Source organism: Calidris pugnax, unplaced genomic scaffold (assembly GCF_001431845.1).
Source record: "Calidris pugnax isolate Ruff unplaced genomic scaffold, ASM143184v1 scaffold28, whole genome shotgun sequence".
Classification (NCBI taxonomy): Eukaryota; Metazoa; Chordata; class Aves; order Charadriiformes; family Scolopacidae; genus Calidris; species Calidris pugnax.
In genome coordinates this window covers 912,136-935,117 of record NW_015090842.1, presented here as the reverse complement: position 1 = coordinate 935,117, position 22,982 = coordinate 912,136, and the positions used below count along the sequence as shown (strand labels likewise).

The following is a 22,982-nucleotide window of genomic DNA, read 5'->3' as shown; positions in this document are numbered from 1 at the left end:
GCAGCGGGTTTGCTACAGTTAAAATCTAAAATAGAAAAGATGTAGATTATTTAAATTTTGAGCTTGTTTTGCATCCCCAGTGGAACTTCCATTTTGCAAGTGAACCCCCAGTGCCACCCCCGCAACTTTTTCAGGGGGAGAAGAAGGTGGGCGTCCGGCTATTTTTCTTCCTGATATTGCTCTGCCTCGAATCTCGCAGTTGAAAAGAGGAGCACGCTCGCTATATTGTGTGTTCTTTAGTTGAGTATAGTTCCAGAATAAATTAAAATTGTTTTTGTCATGTCACTTAGACTTGATCAAACCACCACCCAGACTGCGAGAAAAAGGGATATTGCGTTACAAGTGCACAACCAGTCTCTCCAAACACATTTCCCATCTGTTTGTGACACTTCAGAAATTAACTTCAGTGCTGTTCTCTCTAACTATTTGATTAAAATTACTTATTACAGCCAAATGATTTTTTAGTAGATGACTACATTTGCCTCGTTTCCTCAAACGAGGCTGGCAGTTCCAAGATGCAGATTTCCCGTACGAAAGGCAGAGGACTGGGATCAAAATCTGGGCATTTTCCGTTGCAATAATCTACTAACTAAAGCCTCTTATCAGAATTTCTCATTAACTACTATTTTAAATGCAGTTAAAATTTCTGCTCGTCTGAAGTTTTGTGGTAATGGTATATAGGCAGAGAATTTTTACCAAAAAAAGAGAAATATTTATTTAGAAAAAATGGGGAAAAGGCTTCAGGCTGACCTGAGATGTTCCAGGAAGCTGAGATCTTTCTGCCTTCCTCGGTCTTCAGTTGATTGCCTCGTTACACTAAGCCAGAACATACTTTCCCTGTGGTTTTGGTACTGGTTCTGGTGTACTGGTTCTTAATTATTTCAGATTTCAAATCTGCGCCAGGGGTGGAATAGAAACAAGAGTCACAAAAGCCTGTGCTTTGCTACCAGGACTCGTGGTGCACGGGGAAGGTAAAATCCTTGGTGGGAGTCTCACGGCACTAACACAAAGTTGTAGCAGCCACGGGGAGATTTTACTATCCAAGCAGCTGTTGTATTACTTGGAGATAATGAAAGATTCTTTAAGGGGTATTTTCAAAAATGTGTATTTTGGGGACATGTCTGAAAACCAGAGCTGTTGGTGCATGTCCTAGCCCAGCCTCTGCCCCCAGGTTAGGTGGCCAGCATGGCCTCAGGGAGCTACTGATGGAGAGCTCGGTTGCAAGGCTCATCTGACCCTCTTATTTTCCAGTGCATGATTTTACAAAAACAAAGCATATTGCCTCACTTCTCTTTGTTGAATTAGCTCCTGTTATCCCTGTGTTTCTGGCAGACCTCCCTGACTAAAGCCCCAAGCTCAATGAGTTTGCTGCTCTTTGTGACTCTGGACAGGACTGTTGTTCATAAGAGCTTTCACTCTATTTTCTAGTCCCTAATCTTCATTTAAGCATCCATTTTGGAACCCTCACATAGTGCCTCGCTTAAGGTAAAAGAAGAACATCCTAGAAATCTTGGGAGGATGGTAAGCCCCTACTTAGATTAGCCCCCACACAGGGCACAGGAATAGATGTTCAACAGTCACTCCTGACAGTGCCCCAAGAGCAAGGACATTCTTGTGTCACCCGTGAGGATAAGCCATCAGGCTTCTGGCTGGAAGTCTTCCCAGTCACATTCATACTGTGTGAGCATGTCTCGTTTCCTTTGAAGAAGGGTTTGAGAAGATTTGCAGCCGTCTGTTATCAGGTTGCTCTGAAATAAAATCAAGACTAATAACAAAAAAAATAAAATAACAGATCTTGGGGAAATTCCTTCAGAGCTTTTCCTGCTCTTAGTACAAGTCAGTTCCCGGCTCTAGCAATGCTGATCCTGCCCCTTGTCTGTGCCTCGGAAACTCTTTGCTCAAACCATCTGCTTTTGGCTCAGCAAATCTACCACAGATACCCATAAAGAGCATCAGTTGATTAAAGGGACTAAGGAAAAGTGGGATAATGAGAACTTCAAACTATTTGGGGAATACAATAATACTAGAGACCAAAAATATGTTAAAAAATTACAAGGCTTTTCCAAATCACTCTCAAAATTCTTCATGGTTTTGATTTTTTGTAAGCTGTGAGTGATCTCTTAAGGAGACTTCCAAGAAAATGAAACCTACGACGATGAATATATATTAGTCAGTTCAGACAGTATGTGGTTTTGAGTAGTAAGCAGATAAAATGGTTTATTTTTATAAAATTGCATTTAACTAGCTAATGTACATGACTTGAGAAAATTACAATTAAGGCTTTTCTTCAGGGAAAAATAAAAATAAAAGGCAGGACGCACCTGACATTTTCTATATCAGAAGTTTGACATATATTGTGTTGAAAGTAATAGGGCAAATGTTAATGGAAAATTTGACTAAACTTCTAAACCATAATGAAATTAGATGTAATAAACATAAATGCCTATTGTAAGAAAAACACTTGGTCAGAAGTACCCCGGTTAAGGTTCTAGAACCGTATTCAGATGCTCATTATTTTGAGAAACATTCATCCTGGGGGCTGAAGTGTTCCCAGCTTAGTCTTTGCCCAGGGTGATTTTTTCAAACACTATGTGATAATTTTCGACGGTTGTTAAAAGTGTGTGGGAAGGAAAAAAAAAAGGAAGAAAAAGACAAAAGTTAACACACACATGCACCTTTTTCAGTAAAGTAAAATCTTGAATAGATGTAGCCATTCCAAATAGGTGTAGACTTCCAAACAGCCATTGGAAGTGATGACTGGAGCTTTTACTGGGCTGGGGAGAAGGCTTGTGGAGAATTAGCATCCAGCTTTGTATTGAAGAAAATTACGTGTAATTTGGCAGAGTTGTGAATGTTTAAAAGTCTCAGAGAATGTGTTCAGTGCATGATTTGCTGTTATCCATGTAACACTTCCCTGGTACTGCGTTATTGCGGTGCCACTTCTCAACTTCAGCTCTTCAGACCAGTTTCTTACCGGTTGGTGTGGAATTGCTGTAGAACTTCTGACCTTCAGAGACTTGGGTAACACAACAGAGAGGAGGGAGCAGAGCACGGGCGTTCTGCAGACATCCTCTGCTCTCCAGGGCGCACTCTCTGAAGTTCACTGATCCTTTTTTGTCACTGTCCTGGACTTGTTGAGGTTACTGCCAGCATTTTTAATGAGTTTCATTTCTTAATTGCACCTTCTGTTGTGGACATCTTAGGACGTGTGTAGTGGTTCCATGTTTCAGGCTCTCCTCGGCAAAAAAGATGCTTTTCCAGGGGATGTAATCACTGTCTGAGACTGATAGATGTGTGTCACAGAACCATCAATTAAGACAAGCTTTTCCCAGCACTGTTATCAGGAATTAAACCATCCATGGCAAACAGAATTGGGAGGGCTCTCCATTGATGCCTATTGGCTAGAAATCAGTGCTTAAGTCATTGTTCACGTGATCTTGCTTTCATCAAACGTTTCTGGCATTTAGCTCGCTCTGTTGCCAGTTTCCTGTTTGGTGTTGGTTCCTGCCAGTCTTCAGTTTAGTCTGTGGGTATTTATAGCTCCTGTTGTGCTGTCAGCTCTTCGGTCTCCTCTCCTCCTCTTCTCAGGCGCTATGTCTGAACCGTGCCGGGAATTGTAAGTAGCCAAAGTCTGGCTCTTTGTGGGCTGAGTTGGCTCTGTGACTGCAGAAACTTACTTTTACAACTCAGCTGCTATTCCCTTATCAAATCCTATATTGACAGTATTTAAATATATTTAGTACTTCCTCAAGCTCTTCCTTCTTCTTTATCTTCACAGTCATCTCTGTCTCTCTGTCACCAGGTTATTTTCCTTCCAGGCCAAAAACCATCCCTGATTTCTGCCTGCAGGTAGAGAAACACCTCCTTGACCTTTCTCTCTCTCATGTGACATCCCTTTTCTCCCTTTTAATTTTGAAGGTATTTATGCATAGACTCGAATTGTTAGAGTTCCAGTTGTCCTCTTACTTTCTGATCATACTGAAGGAAATTTCTCTTAGTGCAGTCCTCAGCAGCTACAGCTCAGGTGCTTTTTCCACCTACATGTCTGCTTTAAACCAAGCTAATTTCAGTTTGTGTAGGTTTTCCCTCGATGTGGAGCACCTTTTGCCTTCCTTCCAAGATGCTCCTGGTTTTGAACAATTCCTGTCTCTCCGATGACTCGCTCTCACTCACTCTTTGACATTCCCTTTTCCTGGGGGTTCAGGTGACACAGTGAGATTCACTGGGATGATGGGTGGGATGTTGATCTGCTGGAGGGTAGGATGGCTCTACAGATCTGGCCAGGCTGGATGGGTGGGCTGAGGCCAATGGTGTGAGCTTCAGGTTGCCCCAGGGGAGCTTTAGGATGGATATCAGGAAAATTTTTTTCACTGAAAGGGTTATTAAGCCTTGGAATAGGCTGCCCAGGGAAGTCGCCATCCCTGGGGGGATTTAAAAGCTGGGCAGGTGTGGTGCTGAGGGACATGGGTCAGTGGTGGTTGTGTCAATGTTGGGTTGATGGTTGGACTTGATGATCTGAAAGGTCCCTTCCAACCTGGGCAATTCTATGGTTCTATGATCACACTGCTGACAGTAACAGATGTATTTCTGGTGGGAGAGTCCCTGTGGTGCTCACTGAGGAGGCAGAATTCTCTGCTGAAAGCACAGATCACAGCCATGGCTGGGTCATCTCACCTTCTGGAGAAAGTGATTTGAGATCTGTGGGGGTTCATACCAAGTATCCAGCCTTTGTTTTATAATTGTCTTTCCAGGCCAAATTCATACCTTGAACAAATCCACAGAATTTTTTCCTCTACATGTTAACTTCCTTGAATTTACTCTTGGGTTAGTTGATCTGGTAGAAGAATGGAAAATAATCTTAACTGATCTCTGTGGTTATTATAGTACTGTTCAGAGTAATGGATGGGGATTTAGTTCTTAAAGAAATCTTGAAAATTAATCCATACTGGTCCATGAAGCAGTTGGTTTCTCCCAGTTGTGTGGGTTGCCACAACAGCCTGTGGAAGTGGAAATCTAGGGAGAAAAAAAAAATCACTGAGCATATATTCAGACCATATATTTATTTATTAATATATCAGTGACTGTTCTCATGATGGCTTATAGTGCAGAAAAAACTTAAAGTGAAAAAGGCTTTACATAAATGCTTGGTTTCTGTTGCAAAATTATTTTCAAAGCGCTCCATGAATAAGTGTGCTCTTGGTGTTTGGAGATTATAAAATCTAGTTTTTAAGATGTAATGTTGATATTCCAGATAGACATATGGCTGTCTTCCTCGTGGCATATGGCTTGTGGCACTTCTTTCTGAAATACCTACATGAATCGTAACAAATAATGATGTAAGGAAAACAAACTAAAAATGTAGAAGCTCTGTTGTTAGCTTTACTTTAACGAAGTAGCGAAGTGGTGCTCTTTGTGGGGGTTTAATGTTATGCCACTGTCACAAAGAAGAAAATTTAATTGTGTGAAATAATATTGGTGCTTAATTCTTACACTGTACTTTTCATCAAAAGGATCTCTCTAAGTTAAAGCTGTCATTAAGGAATGAAAATCTTCTCATAGGTAAATGGCACACTAAAAATAAATTGGGATCAGATAAGGAGCAAGGAGCAGCATCTCATTTGTAAGCATTTTTCCTGTATAATATATTGGAATATTTGTCTGTGTTTTAGATAAATATTTTGACTTTCAAAAAAGTTAATTGTTGTTGATTAGTGTGGTTCTGAATGAAGCACTGCTTCCTTCTCAGAGGGCAGAAATTTTAATACGCTATTGATAAATATATCCATATTAATTGCAATGAAGGCAAGTTAAAGAATTATATTGCATCAGCAGCCCAGTATGGAAATGAGAGTGTGAGCGAATGCAGCTATCAAACAGTTGCATCTTGTTGGTTGAAGCAGTGAGTTAGCTTCAATGCTGTTAAATCATGTTAATTAACAGGAAATTTATTTATTTTATCAGTATGTATAGATATTAACAGGTGCTTCATTTGTTTAAATACCCAGAAATTATTAACTGGCTAATATAGATATGCTATATTGTAATAACAGGCTGCTTTCTTACTTTAAAATGTAACTGATTACGTAAAGTAAGAAGCTTAAGCAGCTTTAGTTTCTCGGGTATTTTAGCAATTTCAGAATATTGTTAATTTGGGTTATATTTTAGCATTGAGAATTCAGCAGGTGATGGCTGTGGCACTATGTTTGCAAACTGGTTGCAGTGTCATTTCTTGTGGTGCAGAGAAGAAGGTTCCAGAGGGAAAGGAGCCTCCGTGGTCAGGGTCGTGCGTCTGGCATCGCCTGGGACCAGGGGTACCTCTCGAAAGTGATCTCTGTTGACAGTAAAGCAGAGTAATTAAATCTATGCTAATTGCACCACTCCCGCAAAACTGTTTGGCTGTTGCTAAACTTCTGGTAAGGTACTTGCAATAACCGCATCAGGTTTTATGACTATTAAATGCAGTTTGTATCTCCATGGCACTCATTTTGAAAAGCTCCTGTGGTGGTTACTCTGCTCTGGGATGTTAAATAACATCCAGGAATCTTGTCAGATGTCTTCCCCGTAAGGACCCATGAACTGTGGAGATGTTTTATTGTGAGCAAATTGGTAGTTAATAGTGAGTGTGCAAAGGTGTTCCCTTAAACCAGACTGACCACCGCAAGGTGAATGCCTTTGTTGATAATCGCTACCAGCATCATAATTCTTTTGATTATTTTTAAATGTAATTTCATGATCCTCTGCCTCTAGATGAACATTTAAAAAAAAAAAAAAAAAAAAAAAAGATCAGTGATACCTGATTTTTAAAAGACTGATGAGAATTTGTGTAATATCAAGCAAGTATTTCAGCACTTCAACCCTTATCTTATAAAACATCGGGATGCTCTCATTGAGGATGTGTGTGTGTTGGGTGTGTTTGGTATGTTTTGACCAACACTCATTAAGGTTTACACAAGAAGGTTGTTCTTTCCTGTTGTAGCATATGAGGTGTGCACTGTAAAACCAGCATCAGGGACCATCCTGGGGTTTTGCCTGGAGTTTTTGTACCCGGCAGCACGTTCCTTATTGGTATAAAGTAGTGTCTGTCACCGGTGATGAGTAAGGGAAGTCATATAGGAGGGCTCTGGTCCAGAGAGCTTATAGGTCTTCTCACTGGATAAAAAGGGAGCAGGAACCTGAGGAATAAAGGAGTGCAAACCCTCCTGCAGAGTCATCAATCTGTTCCACGTTTGCTTGGTCAGAGAGCACCGGGCACTTGGCAGGTTCCCAGGCGAGGGCAGGATTTGTCCCACTATGGGAAAGTTAGAGAAATGGCACATTTTGCTCTACAATTTGCATGTGCGAAAATAAAGAAATACTAAATTATAGTTCTTGGAGCAATTTTTCAGAGGCACTACGTGCTTATTTTACATGTTGAAGCCACCGCTGTATATTGCAATACAGGTGGTACAAAGAGCCAACTATTAGCTCACTGTTGGCTTAAAAATGGTGACTTTAGATAAGGTACCCATATAGCAACACATATAGTGTGTGTGTGGTACTGGTTACCCATCAGACTGACCTGGTATTTCTGGTCAGACTGGTATTTCTGACCTCCCAGGAAACCAGCACTTTCTCCAGTGCAAAATTTCTTATTCTGTGAAGCCATCCACTTTGCGGCTTGTTCTGAGATGACTCTCAGCCAGTTGGCCCTCGCTTAAATATTCATCAGACTTCTGATAATTGTGATAACCCTTATAGGCTGGCGAGCATGGCAAATTAGCAAAAAGATGATTGATCTTTTTTTATATGCAGTTTTATCTTCAACCTTTCCTGGATATATGTTATACTATAGTAATAATTTCTTCTCTAAGGTATTTCCCAGTATCTGGATTTGCACATCTATTTACAGTTGCCTTGAAGCCTCATAATTACAATACAGCTGAAATGTCCATTTTCTTTCCCTGACTACAAATAGGGATCAATCGAATTTTAAATGACTGCTTACGGGCTAGCTTCCGATCATGACCTTTGTAAATGATTAGAGCTCACCACTGTTGCTATCTACCTTGAAAGGGTAAGCGGGCAGGTCTGTCTAACTGGCATTTAATCTGGAAGAGAGCCAAAGATATTTGAGCTAAAAACCTAATATGAGTTGGCAAAGAGAAGTACGTACAGACCTTTGCACTATTATTTAGATATTTTTTTCCACGTTTCTTTTTTTGTATTTAGGAAATTCTTTTACCCTCTAGATAAATGGGATGTGTATTTGTAGATAAATTTATGTTGAGGTTATGATAAAAACTGAAGTTGCAAAATATATAGCATAGAAATGTGGAAAAAATGGGTTTTCAAACTCTTAAGTGTACTGGATTTTCTTTTTCTGAAGAACGTGAAAATATGTTGCATTGCTAAATGAATAAGCCTGAAAACTGCACTAAATAGGACGCATGAAGTGGACCTGCTTTTTCTAGGCAGAAGTGAATGGAGGAAAGATACCATAGATCGTTGCTTTTTTGTTTAAACCTCTTTTCCTTTTAACATTGACCAAGAATGTTCAGCCTCACTTGTATGTGTATGCAGCTCCTGCGCCAGTGATGGCTGAGACCCTTCTATCTGTACTTGGTGGTGGTTTTATTTTGAGAAGAATCGTGCCTGGACCATACAATGTTTTTATGACCACTGCTGAATTTCTTGAAGTAGTGCTCTGTGTGTCTCTGTCGAGGTGGGAACAAGTCTGACATCAATGGGATTAGAGAGCAACACCTCCTCTGAATTTATTGAAGGATTTTGCAAACCCAAAGTCTTGAAATTAGTAACAATTATTACTAAGAGCTACTGATGCTTTTATCTAATTAAAATCACATGCTGCGTTACCTAATCGATTATTCTTGTCTAGTATTGATGATCAGAATATTTATTGAAGTAATATTGTTCGTGGGAATATGTCTCTTACCATTAAGTCCCTGAAAGGATTATACAGTGCAAAAATGAATATCCACTCGTACCTCTTCATCATGTGGTGGCTGGAGGATTTTCCCTTCTGTCCCCGTGACACTGTTAGCCAATGCAGCTGCCAGGTTGTTCTCTTAGATTTCTAGTTTTCTCAAACTAGTTGGGTGTGTCGTTACCTAAATCCTAACCCCAGAAAGCAGATTGTAGGGGAAAAAGCAGTTGAAAATTCAGATTGTGGGGCTTTTGTGTCAGTGTTACCTCCTGCTGATGTTTAGATAGAGGTGTCTTTGTAGAGTAGGGTAGATGGTTGGACTCGATGATCCCAAGGGTCTCTTCCAACCTAGACGATTCTATGATTCTATGATTTAGGTACAGATTCTTTTTGGAAGCAAATATCAAGTGTATTTGAAATATTCAAAGTAAGTCTAAGATGAAAGAAAATGTTTGAGATATTTTTTGAGGATTTGAATTGGTATTTACACTCTTCGTATCAGCCTTAAACTGGAGGTGTGTAGTTATTCTGCAGTACTTACTGGCTAAGGCAGTTTTCAAGGGTGAGGATGGAGTTTTCAAAACCAATTGAGTTCTTGGGGAGCAGAAATCCTGTGGAAAGTCAAGAGAACTTCTGTACCTTCTCTATTGCTGTGCTGCAGGGCTGCGTGCTCGAGCGGCTGAAATGGTGTGACTTTTACCCAATGCTCATGAGCCTGAGAAGAACTTTTTGAAATGACAACAAACTAAAAACTAAAGAGAGTGGGTCTTTTTTCTCTCTCTCAACAGATGCAGCAGCAAGAACTGGCGCAGATGCGGCAGAGGGATGCCAACCTCACTGCACTGGCAGCTATCGGTCCCCGCAAGAAACGGAAGCTCGATTCGCCTGGACTGCTTACCGTGGGAGGAGAGGTATTTATATATACATTTCTGTACATGAATTCAGAGAATTGCTTACTTCACAGCCTGCTCCCGACGGCTGGAGATGCCACGTGCCAATATTTTCAGTGAACTGTGCAACTTGGGAAAGGTGATCCAAATTAGAGCGACTGTTAGTCCAGTTTATCTTACTTTGCCACAGTTAAAATGACACCTTCTTAGTTTTATTTTTCAAGTGTTAACTTAAAACAGATATTTAAAGAATATTTTAAAAAGAAGTTAAACCTGAAATATAGGTCTCTCCCTGAAAATGCTCGCTGCCTTTATGCTGGTTTTCTCCTCTGCATAACCCAAAGGAAAATGGAAAAAAGAGCAGGGTGTGAAGCAATATCCGGAAAATCACAACTGTAGCGTTGCTTAATTTGGACCAAGAGCTTGTAGTAATAATCAATAAGTGTGTTTTTATGATGAATGTGTCAAAACTCTTTATAGAATAGCTGGTTGTCGTCCACAACTGCAAAGGCAAGTTTTGTGTTCATTCTAAATCATATGTCATTTTAATAAGAATACTGTGGGTTTGTTAGTATGATTCTCTGGTTACCTTAAGAGGAGAGGTAGCTCTACCACACAATGCAAGGCAAAATCTTCAAAAGCAGGGTATGAACTAAGCGGGGTGGAGAGCTCGGGTAACCTTACCTTGGCTAACTCTGAGGAGGGTGGTGCTCGGTACAGATAGAGCTGGGCTGCTTTTGTTTCAGCTAAATATGCCTACACAATAGGAGTCAAAGCAATTCTCCCTACTATATGTCTGTTCTGAGGAAAATGCAAACATTTTGGTTTTGAATAACTGACTAACAGTTTTGGCTCAGACGTTTGACTGTTGAATGCCAGGCATTTCCAAAGGCCTTTTTGTTTCCCATTTTGGATTGCTTTTATCTGACTTCTCTCTCTCTTTTCATGGGCTAAGATTAGTGCTAAGGAATGAGCTGAGCTAGGAATAGAAGTGGATCTTGTTTATATTCTAACGTTGCCTTGTACTTCAGGTATGTAGGAGGTGTTCCCATTTTCTGTCAAATCCATTTCAGACTGGGGGACCTTCCCGGGTTTTGGGTTGTCCTGTCCCATTCCCTCCCGTTCGGTCTCTTGTGTCCGTAAAGCCTTCTGTTCTCTGAGAAATCCTGCAGCAACAGGCCAAAAGCAGCTTTCCTTAGAAGCTCCACTGGATACTGAGCATTGGCTTTCAGACAAGATTCATTTAAAAATGTTTTGAGCCTTCTAATAATACATGGATCCCTTCAGATTTTAACAGATGTATATTCCCTGCTTTTGGTCTTTACTTAACAAGGGAATATTTTCTCCTAAGCATTAGAATTTAATTTGTATTGTCTATTGCCCTTTTTAAAAAAATTTTTTTTTAAGCTTTTAAGTTTTAACAAACCAAATTATGGTCATCTTCGGTGAAATATTTTATTCAGAGCTATATGTCTGAACGGATGGATGGTGAAGAGCTTCCCTCTCTCTTGAGAAGCTCCTCACTCTGCTGGTGCACTGCTTCAAGGAAAGATACAGGTCTGTGGCAAAGTCCAATGGCTTCAGGGGATTTCTGCCTCCTTTTGTTGCTCCCCTAGCCCAGATTTTGCTGAACTTCTGTGTTTCAATAGACAAATTATCCTTGAAGTTTTTGCCGATACGTGGATTTCCTGGAGTCATGAATTGTGTGGATCTTCTGCCAGTTCAGAGTGAATGCTCCCATCCTTCTCCTCCCAGCTGCTAACCATTCTGGCCAGCTCACACTGGTGCCTGGCTGCAAGCGGCTTTGGAGGACTTGGAAAGTGTCTCTGGATTATTCGGTGTCTTTTCTGGGGGTAGGATCTGGAGCTGTGCAGAAGCTGTGTCAGGCTGGTTGGCGGCTGGAAACTCTCCGTTGCTCTTTGAGCTGCTCCTTAGGGCTGCGATGCAGGAATAAACTCACCTCCTCAAAAATGTTTCACTCTAAAAAGGTACTGAAAATCTGCATCGTTTGTCAAAGACTATCTGATTTCTTTTCTTTGGGCTTCTGGAGATTATAAACAACTATTCCAGGACTTTGTCCTGTCTGACATACATCCCCTTAGCCCAGTTCCACCATGGTCTGTGACCCTCTGATTTCTCCAAGCAATGTCTAAGCTTCTTAACTCTGTGCTACTGATAATCTCTCTTTGCAAGGTCTGACTTGGCAAGAGCTTTCTTAGCCTGCCTTTTTTTTTTTTTTTTTTTTTTTGTTAAAAACCATGACTAGAGCTCCCTCCTGTCTTCCCTTCCGATTTCAGCTTCGATCTTTGTAATGCTTATCCTGATATCTATCCGGATAGGAGGTTTGGGAATACTTTTTAAAAATACTGAAACAGACATAAGTTTTTTTTTTCCCGTTTTTTTTTTTTTTTTTTTTTTTTGGTCAAAACGTCCACTATTTGTCATTGAAGTTGCTGGTCTCCTCGTTAATCTCTTTTGACATATATGTCTGCTTTTGCTGCAGCTGGGACACTGCCTCTGCTGATGCAAGGAGATCTTTTACAAATCATCCCACCCCTGCATGTTATATTTTTTCTTTTTCTGAACTAACTCTTGTTTGATATTTTACTTGGTTGCATTGCCCATTTTTTTCAATGAGAAGTGTTGGATTTCAGTCCAACTTCTCGGTTCAGCAGAAATACTAGCTCACAATTTCTCTTTGGAAATTGGATCTTTTTAATAACACCCTTTTGATCTGAGCAGGAGGTCAGTTTAGGGAGTAGTAATGGCTATTTTGCTTAAGAGAAAAAGTTGATGGAAAAGCTTAATGTTTCTGGGACCAGTACTGTTTGCTGTATACAGGGAAACAGCTCTGATACAGCTTTTATAAATGTGAAAAAGCTTTTCAAAATTGCAAGTGTTTTTCCACCAGCACTTTGTTCAAGAGTGTGTTTCCTTTAAACTTGTTCTCCGTTTCACTTTGCCAGGGCTCATTTGGACTCTTTGCTTCCTCTCAAGCCATAGCTAAATGGCCTTTTTTTCAGATGGCAGGATTAGCTGAAGGTACCGAGGCCAGGCCCATCATTCTCCCCTCTGTACTGGTACAACTGGGGTTTTTGATGACTTTTACTTGGGGAGATGGAAAATCGGCAGTTTGGGGTGAGGTTATTTTTTTTGTTATATGTGTTCTTAGATTTCCATCTCCATCCAGCCATATAAAAAATTCATTTCCAGAAAGAAAAATGGGGAAAAAAGATTTTATAGAGAAGCAGATAAGCAGGGGTGAGATGTCCTCAAATGGGACTGCCACCAGACGTGTAACTGGTTTCAGACCGGGATTGCCCAGTGCCTTGAGCTATCTCCATCCCAGTCCCTCACGGTGCGTTCCTGCCCCTTCCCTTCCGTTGGCTCCTGTCGTACCCTGTGCTAACCCCTTTCCCTTTGAGGAACTGGCAGAGAACTAACCCATCAACAAGAAAAAGTGATTAGTTTGTGCTTGGCTCCCTGCAGTCGTTGGGCCCAGAGCCCGGTGAGCGCTGGAAAAGGGACTCACACCAGCAAACGAGATCACCTGCTCTTCACTCGCTTTCTCTGTGGTACCTTTGGTACCTTCCTTGTCTTCTCGTATTTTAGATAATGTGCTGGAAATGCAGCTCATCAGTAATTCAGCCTGATTAGCATTGTAATGAGGTTCAGATCAAGAGTGAAAGAGAAGGGGTGCAGCGGAATGAGATACCTGTGGAAGAATTTAGCGCCTCTGCCTTGCAGAGTTGAAAATACCACATATTCAGAATTTTATAGGTTTTTATTTTATTTAATGATACTAGACAAAATAATGGGAAAGGATCTCCTGAATGTTACTGCTTTTTTGGAATCTGATGCACGGTTATGAAGTTAGGTGTGTTGCTCCTGAGCCACGTTATGCCTTCAGCGGCGGTTCCCACCTCGTGGTGGGGTGGGACGTGGCAGTGGGTGACACAGAGAGGAACAGGAAGGCACTCCAGCTCTTTACGTAGTATCCTTAAGCACCTCCAATGTCAAATTAAAAATAACAAATTTTGAGTTGCTTTTGTTTACCTTGTGGATTTTGAATCTATTCACTTCACATTTTCAAGCTTTTTTATTGAATTGTAAGGCTGTTAGGAATCAGGATTTTTAAATGCTTTTGTTTATGAAATAGACGTTTTCATGTAATTGTAAGAGTTAAACTTCAAGAAGAGCATCAACCACCACAAGAATAGGTCAAGGAACTTTACAAGTTAAATATTTGAGCAGTGTTAAGGTGGCAAGAATGCAGAATTTGTGTGTTTCAGAGTCCCTCATTTTTTACTATGGAATTGAAGCGTAGAGGTTAAATGCAAGTGTTTTTCTGTATTTAAGAATAATAATAATTAAGTAATTTGGCTTTTCATCAAGACCTATGGCTAGTATCCCAAAATACATAAATACAGAGTATATGTTTGAAATATCTGAGGGTATAATTTGTTTAAATATCAAGTGAAAGCCCTCTCCTGGTACTTGCTGGCACAGATGGTTTTTGAATACTGAGCTTCCAGAGGCAGCTTCGGGGCTAGTTCAGTGAATCACCGCTTATTGAAGACAGGCATTTTAGGGATAAGAAAAAACCCTCTTTCTCACACAGTGGAAGAGCAGTCATCTTGAGAATATTCGGCAAACTATCCCAAGGACCATATGTTGGGCCAGTGCTCGAGGGAGGTCTGGTGCTTTGTGTCTGTTCTCATCCAGTATATTCCAACCATTACATTAGTCAAGAAAGATAATGCTCTTGCAGACCTGGAAAGTCCCAAAACAGCTACAGTTAAAACAGTGGTGTTTTGTGTAGGGAAAAGCTAATTACTGAAGTGATTGTGAAATGTGTGTCGGGTACAGGCACCACATTTTTTTAATTAAATTAATCTTTCAGGTGATATAATTTGAGCATTTTAAAGCTGTTTTCATGCTAAGGTTTTGTATAAAACATGATTAAGAATCTGGGTTGAGGCTTGGAAATCTGTGTCATACCAGAGGCTTCCAAATGCAGACATAGAAAAGTTATTTAATATTCCTCTCTATCAGATCTTTTTACGGCTAGTAATTCCTAATTTCTAACTGGATATGTAAGGATGAATTCATGATTATTTGGGAGGCACTTGGGTATATGACACAGTTGGCAAAAAGTGCTTTTGACTACAGTCTCTTTTCAGTTTTCCAGGAGTGAAGGCAGTTAATTTGTTTGCACACATTGCAGCTGGCGTTCTCATTGCGTGCTCGGGTTATCCATCGACCTTCCAGCAACCCCTGCAATTATTCCTCAAATCCATTGCTAATATTTTAACAATCTTTAGAAAAAAAATGGGATAGCAGGGAATTTTCTCTTTGGAATGGGTCAGACATGATAAAAAAAGTGTGGCAGAGTTGTCCCTTGGAAAACCTGGCCTTGTTTCCTTCCTTCCCTGCCCTTTTAAACAAAAAGAGACGTATGGTGTGTCTTGCAGAAGTCTTTGTTCCATAGAGGTTGTGCATTGGGTTCTCTCCAAAGTTCTCTCTCAAAGAATATCATGCAGATTTAGAAGTTCCTGAATCAGCCAACATAACTGTGAGGCATAACTGCTTCTGACAGATCTTGAAAGAATTAGGACCAATGAATAGTCTTTTATTTTGGGGAAAACCACCCGTCAGTGGGATTGCCATGCTCTGAGCAAATCTTTAGGCTATTCCCTCACCTTTTTGGAACTAAAGTAATTTTATGGCATCCACTTTCAAAGATCCTTGGAATGACTTGTTTTACAGCTCAAGTCTCAGCTTGGTCTTCATAGTGTGTAGTTGGCTCTTGATAAATTGCTTTTTGTTTTAAGTGGTCAAGATCTGTTTAGAAAGCACTGGAGTCTACAGATCCTTCACACTTGTTAAGCTTAAGTGATATGTAAACAGATACAACAGACCAGAACACCTTTTGCAAGTGTTTATGGCCCAAGAGGTTAAAGTTTGCTCGTTGCACTTTTAAACCTGTAGACTAAGAGCAGACCAGGAGGGATTTTTTTATGATTTATTGTGTCATTGCCTTCTCCAGCGCTCTATGCTGTGTATCACAGAATGCAGTGGTTGTCACAGACCCTCTTGGTGCTGCTGACAGTAATGATTTCATTTGAGGTATCCCCAAACTATCAGTTAATTATATGGGTTTGAAATTTCAAGGTGACAGAAGAAAATTAAGAAGTCTGTCCTAATTTTTTTTTTTTTAAATGGAATTCCATGCATACAACTTTATGAATCTTTGAAAATCTCAAGTTTAGCTTCAGCTTCTCTTCTTGTTTTAATTCTTGTTTTCAGAAGTCAAATAAATATTAAAATGATTCAAATGGAATGTGTTAATATCTATTTTAAAATCAGTCTTTTGAAAGACTAATCAGTCTTCCGAAAGCCTGTATAGATGTTCTCCTAATTAATAATTGCACTTGTTTTTCTCACTCTTAAATAAATGACATTTCAATTAAAAAAAAAAAATTCCCCAATGGTGAATTTTCATTTTTTAAAATATAATTTCAAGCTGTGTTTTAGCCCATGACGTTACATCTTTAGACTTCTGGTTTTATTTTGTGAAACAGGATTTGTAAACATTACTCTACTGCATCTTACAGGCTTAGCAGTAAAAAGTAGGAAAGTGTTAAAGATGATGGATGACGGCGTGTTTACATTGATGATTAATAATTCTGATTTGAAGTGAATGTATAGGAACACAGTTCTGTGCCTGTTGCAAACCAGCAGGAATACAGGCGTGAGTCAGGAGGCGGGAGAAGGATTTTGCATGGATCTCAGTTGACAGGAGGAAAAAGGCAGGCAGCAATGCAAGAAAATAGAAGGTGGCTCTGTGCCAGCAAAAACATTCTTTTCCACTGGTAGAACAGGTTTGCGTACTGTACAAATTCCTTTGATCTGGGTAACATAAAATATTCTGACAGAGGTTCAATGATATTAATCATTTTTCCTTATTGGCCAAGACAAATTTGATTTTTGCTTCATTTGGAGATGGAAATGGTAGTTGATCCTGCCTGAGCACATGATGTTGATCTTGCAACAGGAGGAGACCATTGGGGCGTTTCTTTCTGCTTTTCAAAGGTTTCATATTGGAATCTTAAATAGGGTTTTGTTGTTTGGTTTTGTTGTTTGTTGTGGGTTTTTGGTTGTTTTTTTGTTTCAATTAAAATCCTCCTCTTTGGTTAAAAAGGAAAAAAAAAAAAGATTGTGGTTTTGAAAACAAAATAATTCTATCAATGTGGTAATATTAAATGCAATCTCTTTATTTATGGATACTTTATAAATATAGTGTGTGCAGCTTGTTAGGATGGAGAGTGAGAGCGTGGTGAGTAGTTAATAGTTCATGCGTTTGTCAGTCCCTATAGAGCTCCACTGCTGTTACTGCGGGAGAGTTACTGGTTTTCCCCGTGCAAAAAGCAGGTGCCTGGAGGATTTGTGGGGACAAGAGGGTACGTGAGCTTGGGTTTTCTTTGGGGGTTGATTTTGGGTTGGGTTTCTCTGTATTTTTCAATTGCCTTCTCCATTTGTCTTCCTGATTTCCAGACACTGAAGGATAAAATATATTTTGTGGTCTCTGTTTTTCTGACACTTATAATTCCAGATTTTTTCTTTCTTCTGGCTAAATAAAATGCTCAGGCTAAGAGAAAGGAGGTCTGAAAGGTTCTAGCTGAGGGTTTGTCAGAATTGACTGGAATCTCTCCATTGACTTCAGAAGGTAAAGCCCAAGGTGCTGTGACATTTTTAGATGTCAGTGAAAATAATTTTTAAAACCTGACCAGAAAATTTCCAAGGTGTAACTTTTCAACATATCCATGGAAAGATTGAGACCTGTATCCTAAAGTAACAATGTTTTCCTTTTAATTGGTCCTCCTCTGGAAGTGTCAGATGAATCATCAAGTAGATTAATTTCCCTCTCCCTTCCGTTCCATTCAAGGCCAGTTCTTGAATTTAAAAAAAAAAAAAGAGGGGTGATGTGTGTCCAAAATCCAGGCAGATAAACATTTCATTCAGAACTTGATGTCGTATGACGTTTAGTCAAAAATTACCCCTTCAGTTCAAGTAGTTCTAAGTGTAGGAAAGCGGAATGAAGACGGGCCTTTCATGGTTTCCTTTTACAAGTCTTCCAAGATTGCACTGTGAGTCTGAATGGTTCTTTCTCAGTTTGGGAGTATTTCGTGTGTGTATTATTCATATGTAGATGTGCACAAATTTTAGAGCCAGGTTGCTACTACAGGGTTCCATAAGTGATGTCCTTATGAAATGACACAGTATCAGCAGTTTGTGGTGCCAGCACATTCACAGAATCAACAGAAACACATGGGGTTGGAAGGGACCTCTGGAGATCATCTAGTCTGACCTCCTGCCAAAGCAGGTCCACCCAGAGCAGGTTGCAGAGGAACTTGTCCAGGTGGGTTTTGAACGTCCAGAGGAGGAGACTCCACCACCAATTCATGGCGATGAACTTTGCTGTTCAGGGAGCATGACATATTCTTGGTCCCTATGATCTGGTCTGTATTGTAAGCGTATTTTGAGCAAAAACTTGTTTAATTTAGAAATGAATGTTCATGCTTCCTCCACAAGGACCTCCTACTGTCCACATTCCTCTTTCAGAATTTGGCTAAAACTTGAAAATGATAAAATTCGATGGTGTGGCTCAAATATTTAAACTTTGAGCTGCAAGTAGCCTTTTGGCTGTGTTAAGAGCTGTTTACACGAGCAGCACCCATTGCACCTCTGCTCTCTGCAGGAGGAGGGGGTGAGATGGGCCCTGTTTGGCCGCGTTGAGGAGAAGTGAAGCGCCGGAGCTCCCGACCTGCAAGGACATGTGCACACACTTCACTCTAAGCTCAGTGGTTAGCTCGTTTGAAGGCAGGAACATGCCTCATGTAGAACGTTAATTACAGGCAATAAGCTTTTGTTGGACGGCCGTGTCTCTCGGTGTTCCGTCAATCTCACGGGGTTCCTGCTGCACCAACTTGGGGCTGCTAATGCAAAAACCGATTCCCATGTAGGAAATGCTTTGTTTCTGTCGTTTGGGTTTTTTTTTTTCCATGGTAAAAGCAGGGGTTTCTTTCTGGAAATAGGCACATTCCATGCTTTTGAAAAAGCCTTGCGTTATTTGGCCACAAAAGTCCTTGGGACCATCAGCGTGTGTGTTAAAGGCAGGATTATGAAGTTTCCCAATGCCCTGAATATTACAGGCTGTATTTTGCTTTCAAAGAAATAACGTAGTAAAAATATCTGATAGTGGGATCTTCATCCTGGTGTTCCTTTTGTTCCACACTCTGTTCTAAGCCAGCAACTAGGAAAAAAGGGTTTTTTGTTTTTGTTTTGTCTGGAGTCAAACAGGAGCATGCTGGTTAAAGGGATTCTGTGGGGGAGTTGGGCTGGAGAGGGCCTGAGGGAACTGGGAGAGACATCTACCACCAGCAGCTTGTCTGTGCTAGCTAATTATAGCTGGGGTACTGTTTACTTTAGTGGTGTACTCCTTATTTATTAGTTAGTTAGTTACTGCTTGCCTTCAAGTTACGGGCTTGGGGCCAGTGGCTGGAGGGGCGGTGGGGTGGGAAGGGGAGGGCATCACGCAGGGATGAGCATCCTGCCTCACAGACCTGGGCAGGTTTATTTTAAATGCTTTTTTTGGGTGTTTTGTTGTTGTTTCTTTTTTTTTTTAATATAGACAATGGGAGACATGATCAAAAAGAAAAGCAGACAAGTCAAAAAATGGGAACAACTTCAGGAATTTTTTACAGTCTAGAGGGACCATGGTGATAAAATTATCATGACTGTCTCCATCACTTATCAAATGGGGTTTTTTTTCCCCTCCTTTTGCTCTTCTCTTCAGAGCAAAATCTCACTTCTTGGTCGATGTGAAGTTACATTGATTTGAATAAAATGGCTATTTGTATACTTTTTTTTAACTGGCACCACTTTGTGGGAATCTGGAGTGAGTTTCCCGTGACAGTTTCACTAACTGTTAAATTAGTTTCATATCAGGGCTTTTCCAAGCATAAGTGAATCCACACACATGTATTTCACAGTTAACTAAAACTAAGTTAAACTATTGCAGAGATTGTGTATGGAAACCCTAGGTCATTTAGGAAGGAGTCCAGGTCCTTAGGAGTCAGACTCCTAGACCATTGAACTACTTTGGGAAATCCTCCCTAATTCACCCTCTGGTTTTTACGATGAGCTTTGAGCCGAGCTGTCTGAGGGAGATGATGCAGCAAACCTATTGCCACTGCTAGTTTTGCTGTTGCTTTTCTTATTCTGTTTGTAGTAATCTTGGTATAATAATGATCTCAGCAGACAGAAGGACAAAGAGCAGTACTGTTTATGGGGAGGCAAATGAAGAGAATGGTGAGATTTTCTGCATCTGTGTTTTTTAGAAAGCAGAAGGTATGGTAAATAGTGATTTCTGCACTTTAGCGACATGGAAAAAGTGTTGGCCCATGCTGTAATTATCAATAAAAGAGGTATTTCTCCAGTCTTTTTGAGCATGACAGTCTCTTGCAAAGCCAGGAGCACAACAAGAGCCGAACCTCAGTATGATGGACCAATTACCGAACAATTTAGAGGAAGATACTGTAAGATCCATAAAAAAGGCAAAGTTTCCTTCTCCAAAGGAGAAGGTAGGGAGTAAAGGGAGCACAACAGGTTAAACAGCCTTGGCCGAAGAAGTGAGTACCCCTAGGCAGACCAGCATCTCTAATCAGTGGTAGTGGTACTAGCTCTGAGGGGAGGGAAATTCAGGCTGGTGCTCTCATGTAACATTAAAAAGGACAAGCAGTCTGTCAGGGGAAACAGTCATTGGCGTGGGATTTCTTCTCGTGATCAAAAAGACAGCAGCACTGCAGCCTGCTTCATCTGGAGGGGAGGTGTTGGCAGAGGGCATTTTTTTCCTAGGCCAGATCACTGGTCTATGATATATTTTCCCAAATATATCATAGCAGGCACCTTCGTTCCTCTCTTTAGCAAGGTTTCATTAATCCCTTTTTCTTCTTCTCATTTGTTTTCATTTTTATGCTATTACAATTAAAAAAAAAAAAAAAACTGAAGCAGAAGGTGAGCTAAATCTGCTGGACCTGGAGAATATTCCTGGTGCTTGTCTCCAAAGCCAAAATTCATTTTCTCATCTCTAAGGATCTCTAGAAGGTCTCTTGCAACTCCAACAAATCCATGATTCCGTAATTTCAAAGTAATTCTTTAACAAGGCCATATCATCTCTAACGTACTTCTGAGTTATTTCATTAGACTATATATTGAGTCATTGCTTTTTAAATTAAACGTGTAATCATGTAAGCCTTAATAAAAGTTATCTACTTTTTTTAAGGCTTTCAGAGGTATATTTTTATCTCCAGCCTTCTGTTGGTATATCTGAGGAGCTCTTTCCTGAGGAATTCTGGTTTGTACTGCATTCCTGATACAATTTTTCCTCCAGAAAAGCAGAACAAACCCAGAACTGGGGAGTAGCTTCTGCTCTCCCTCTGAAGACAAAGCACCTGACCTGTGTCTGCTTGGAATGAGCAGCACGTAAAAGAGGCAAATCAAGCGGTGGCAGATTAATCCTCCTTAAGCAGCTTACACCTAACGTGGAGAACTTGTTCAGAATTGACACCAAACTGGAGATGGCATATCAAAGACAACGCTTCACCGAGCCCTTCAGCAGGAATTGTTCTCCTGGGTCTGATGGGGGATCCCCTCTTGCCGGCTGTGCCGGGTCGGATCGGCCTTCGGAGCAGGGATGTGGGAGAAGCGCCTCCCGTTAGCGGGGAGGCCCCAGCAGTCCCACTGTGTCTCATTGATGGGGGAGTCAGGGCACACGGAGTAATTGGGGTTGACAGTAGGAACTGGCAGATAGGCAGCCAAAAACGGGGAAATCATTATAGAAATTTGTTTAACTGGTTGAACGGCCGTAGCAGATTGGTTGAGCCAGCCAAATCAGGGACTCGGCAGGAGATACCTCCTCTACTGCCATTTTTAAGATTAATTTGTGGTGGCCTATATGTCTTTCAAATACATATATTTTTATCTTTTAATACATATACTAATATAAAAGTTAGTAGTAATTGATAAAATATGAAGCACATCTCATCTCTGTTGTTCAGACATATAAAGGTATTTTTTCATGGTTAAATTTTAAGGAGAATTATTGAAAAGAAGGCAACCACATAATTGAAAATAAACCAATTGAATTTTTATTTATATTTCATTCTCCTTGGAAGAATGTGTTTACAATTTAATGAATAATATATCTTTACATCTTGTTTTAATTAATTCACAAAACATTTTCCGATTTCTTGTTACTCTGTGTTTTTAAATCTTATCCATGCCAAAAATCAGATTTTTGTCTACAGAAAAGGAGGAGCTGCCTTAAGTATTTAGACAATACTAGTTGTCAAAGAATCTCTTCTTTTGTTCATGCAGGACAGTGCTGGCCTCAAATGAGAGAGGGAATCCTGGTGATCTGGCAATATTTTTAATGCATTGTTCTTTTTCTCTGATGCACTTGATTCCCCAGTCAACCCCGTGTATTTATTATAAGAGGGAATTGGCTCTGAGAGACAGATCTGGGAATGCCTCCTGTTCTTGACTTTAAGCAAACCCTAACCAATCACCTGCATTTATATATTTTCTTAGAACTTAATTTCAACAAGTTTTAGTCATACCCTCTAGGATCTCCGTAATACAATTCTGTAGGTACAGCAAATTCCTTAAATCGCCGTTAGCAGCAGAGCACACAGGCATGTTACAGACTAAGCACGAGAGACCTAAGTCTGTAGAGAGAAATATGCTTTGAGTATTATCCATACGAAAAAAAAAGATACCCTGAACTTTGCATTTAAAAATATTTCTCTAAAGTGTGTCTTTCGGTATAACCGCTGATGTGCGTTGGCATTAAACGGTTGTAGAGAGCCCAGTAGGATGGGAATTCTCCCGTTGTCAGCCTGGCTCTGCTTCTGTCTGTGGCTGACTCTGCTTGACTTTATCTCACGTGCTCTTATCTTCTTCATTGCTATTCATAACCCATGCTTGTGTGAAGACGGGCCTTTATTCAAAGGAAATATTTGCCAAGTTCCTTGTTCCTTTATGTAAAGGAACAATAAATACTATTTGAACATATATACCTTTGATTTGTTTTCATTCTTGGTTTA

At 40.2% G+C, this 22,982-nt stretch overlaps 1 protein-coding gene across 1 annotated transcript in view; it reads left to right on the top strand.

The window, feature by feature from the left end:
* LOC106888297 (transcription initiation factor TFIID subunit 4-like) overlaps positions 1-22,982 on the top strand; it is a 120,665-nt gene that overhangs the window by 70,537 nt on the left and 27,146 nt on the right. The window contains exon 14 of the mRNA XM_014942418.1: positions 9,712-9,834. Coding sequence (XP_014797904.1) covers positions 9,712-9,834 — 123 coding nt within the window. The remainder of the gene's footprint in view (positions 1-9,711; positions 9,835-22,982) is intronic.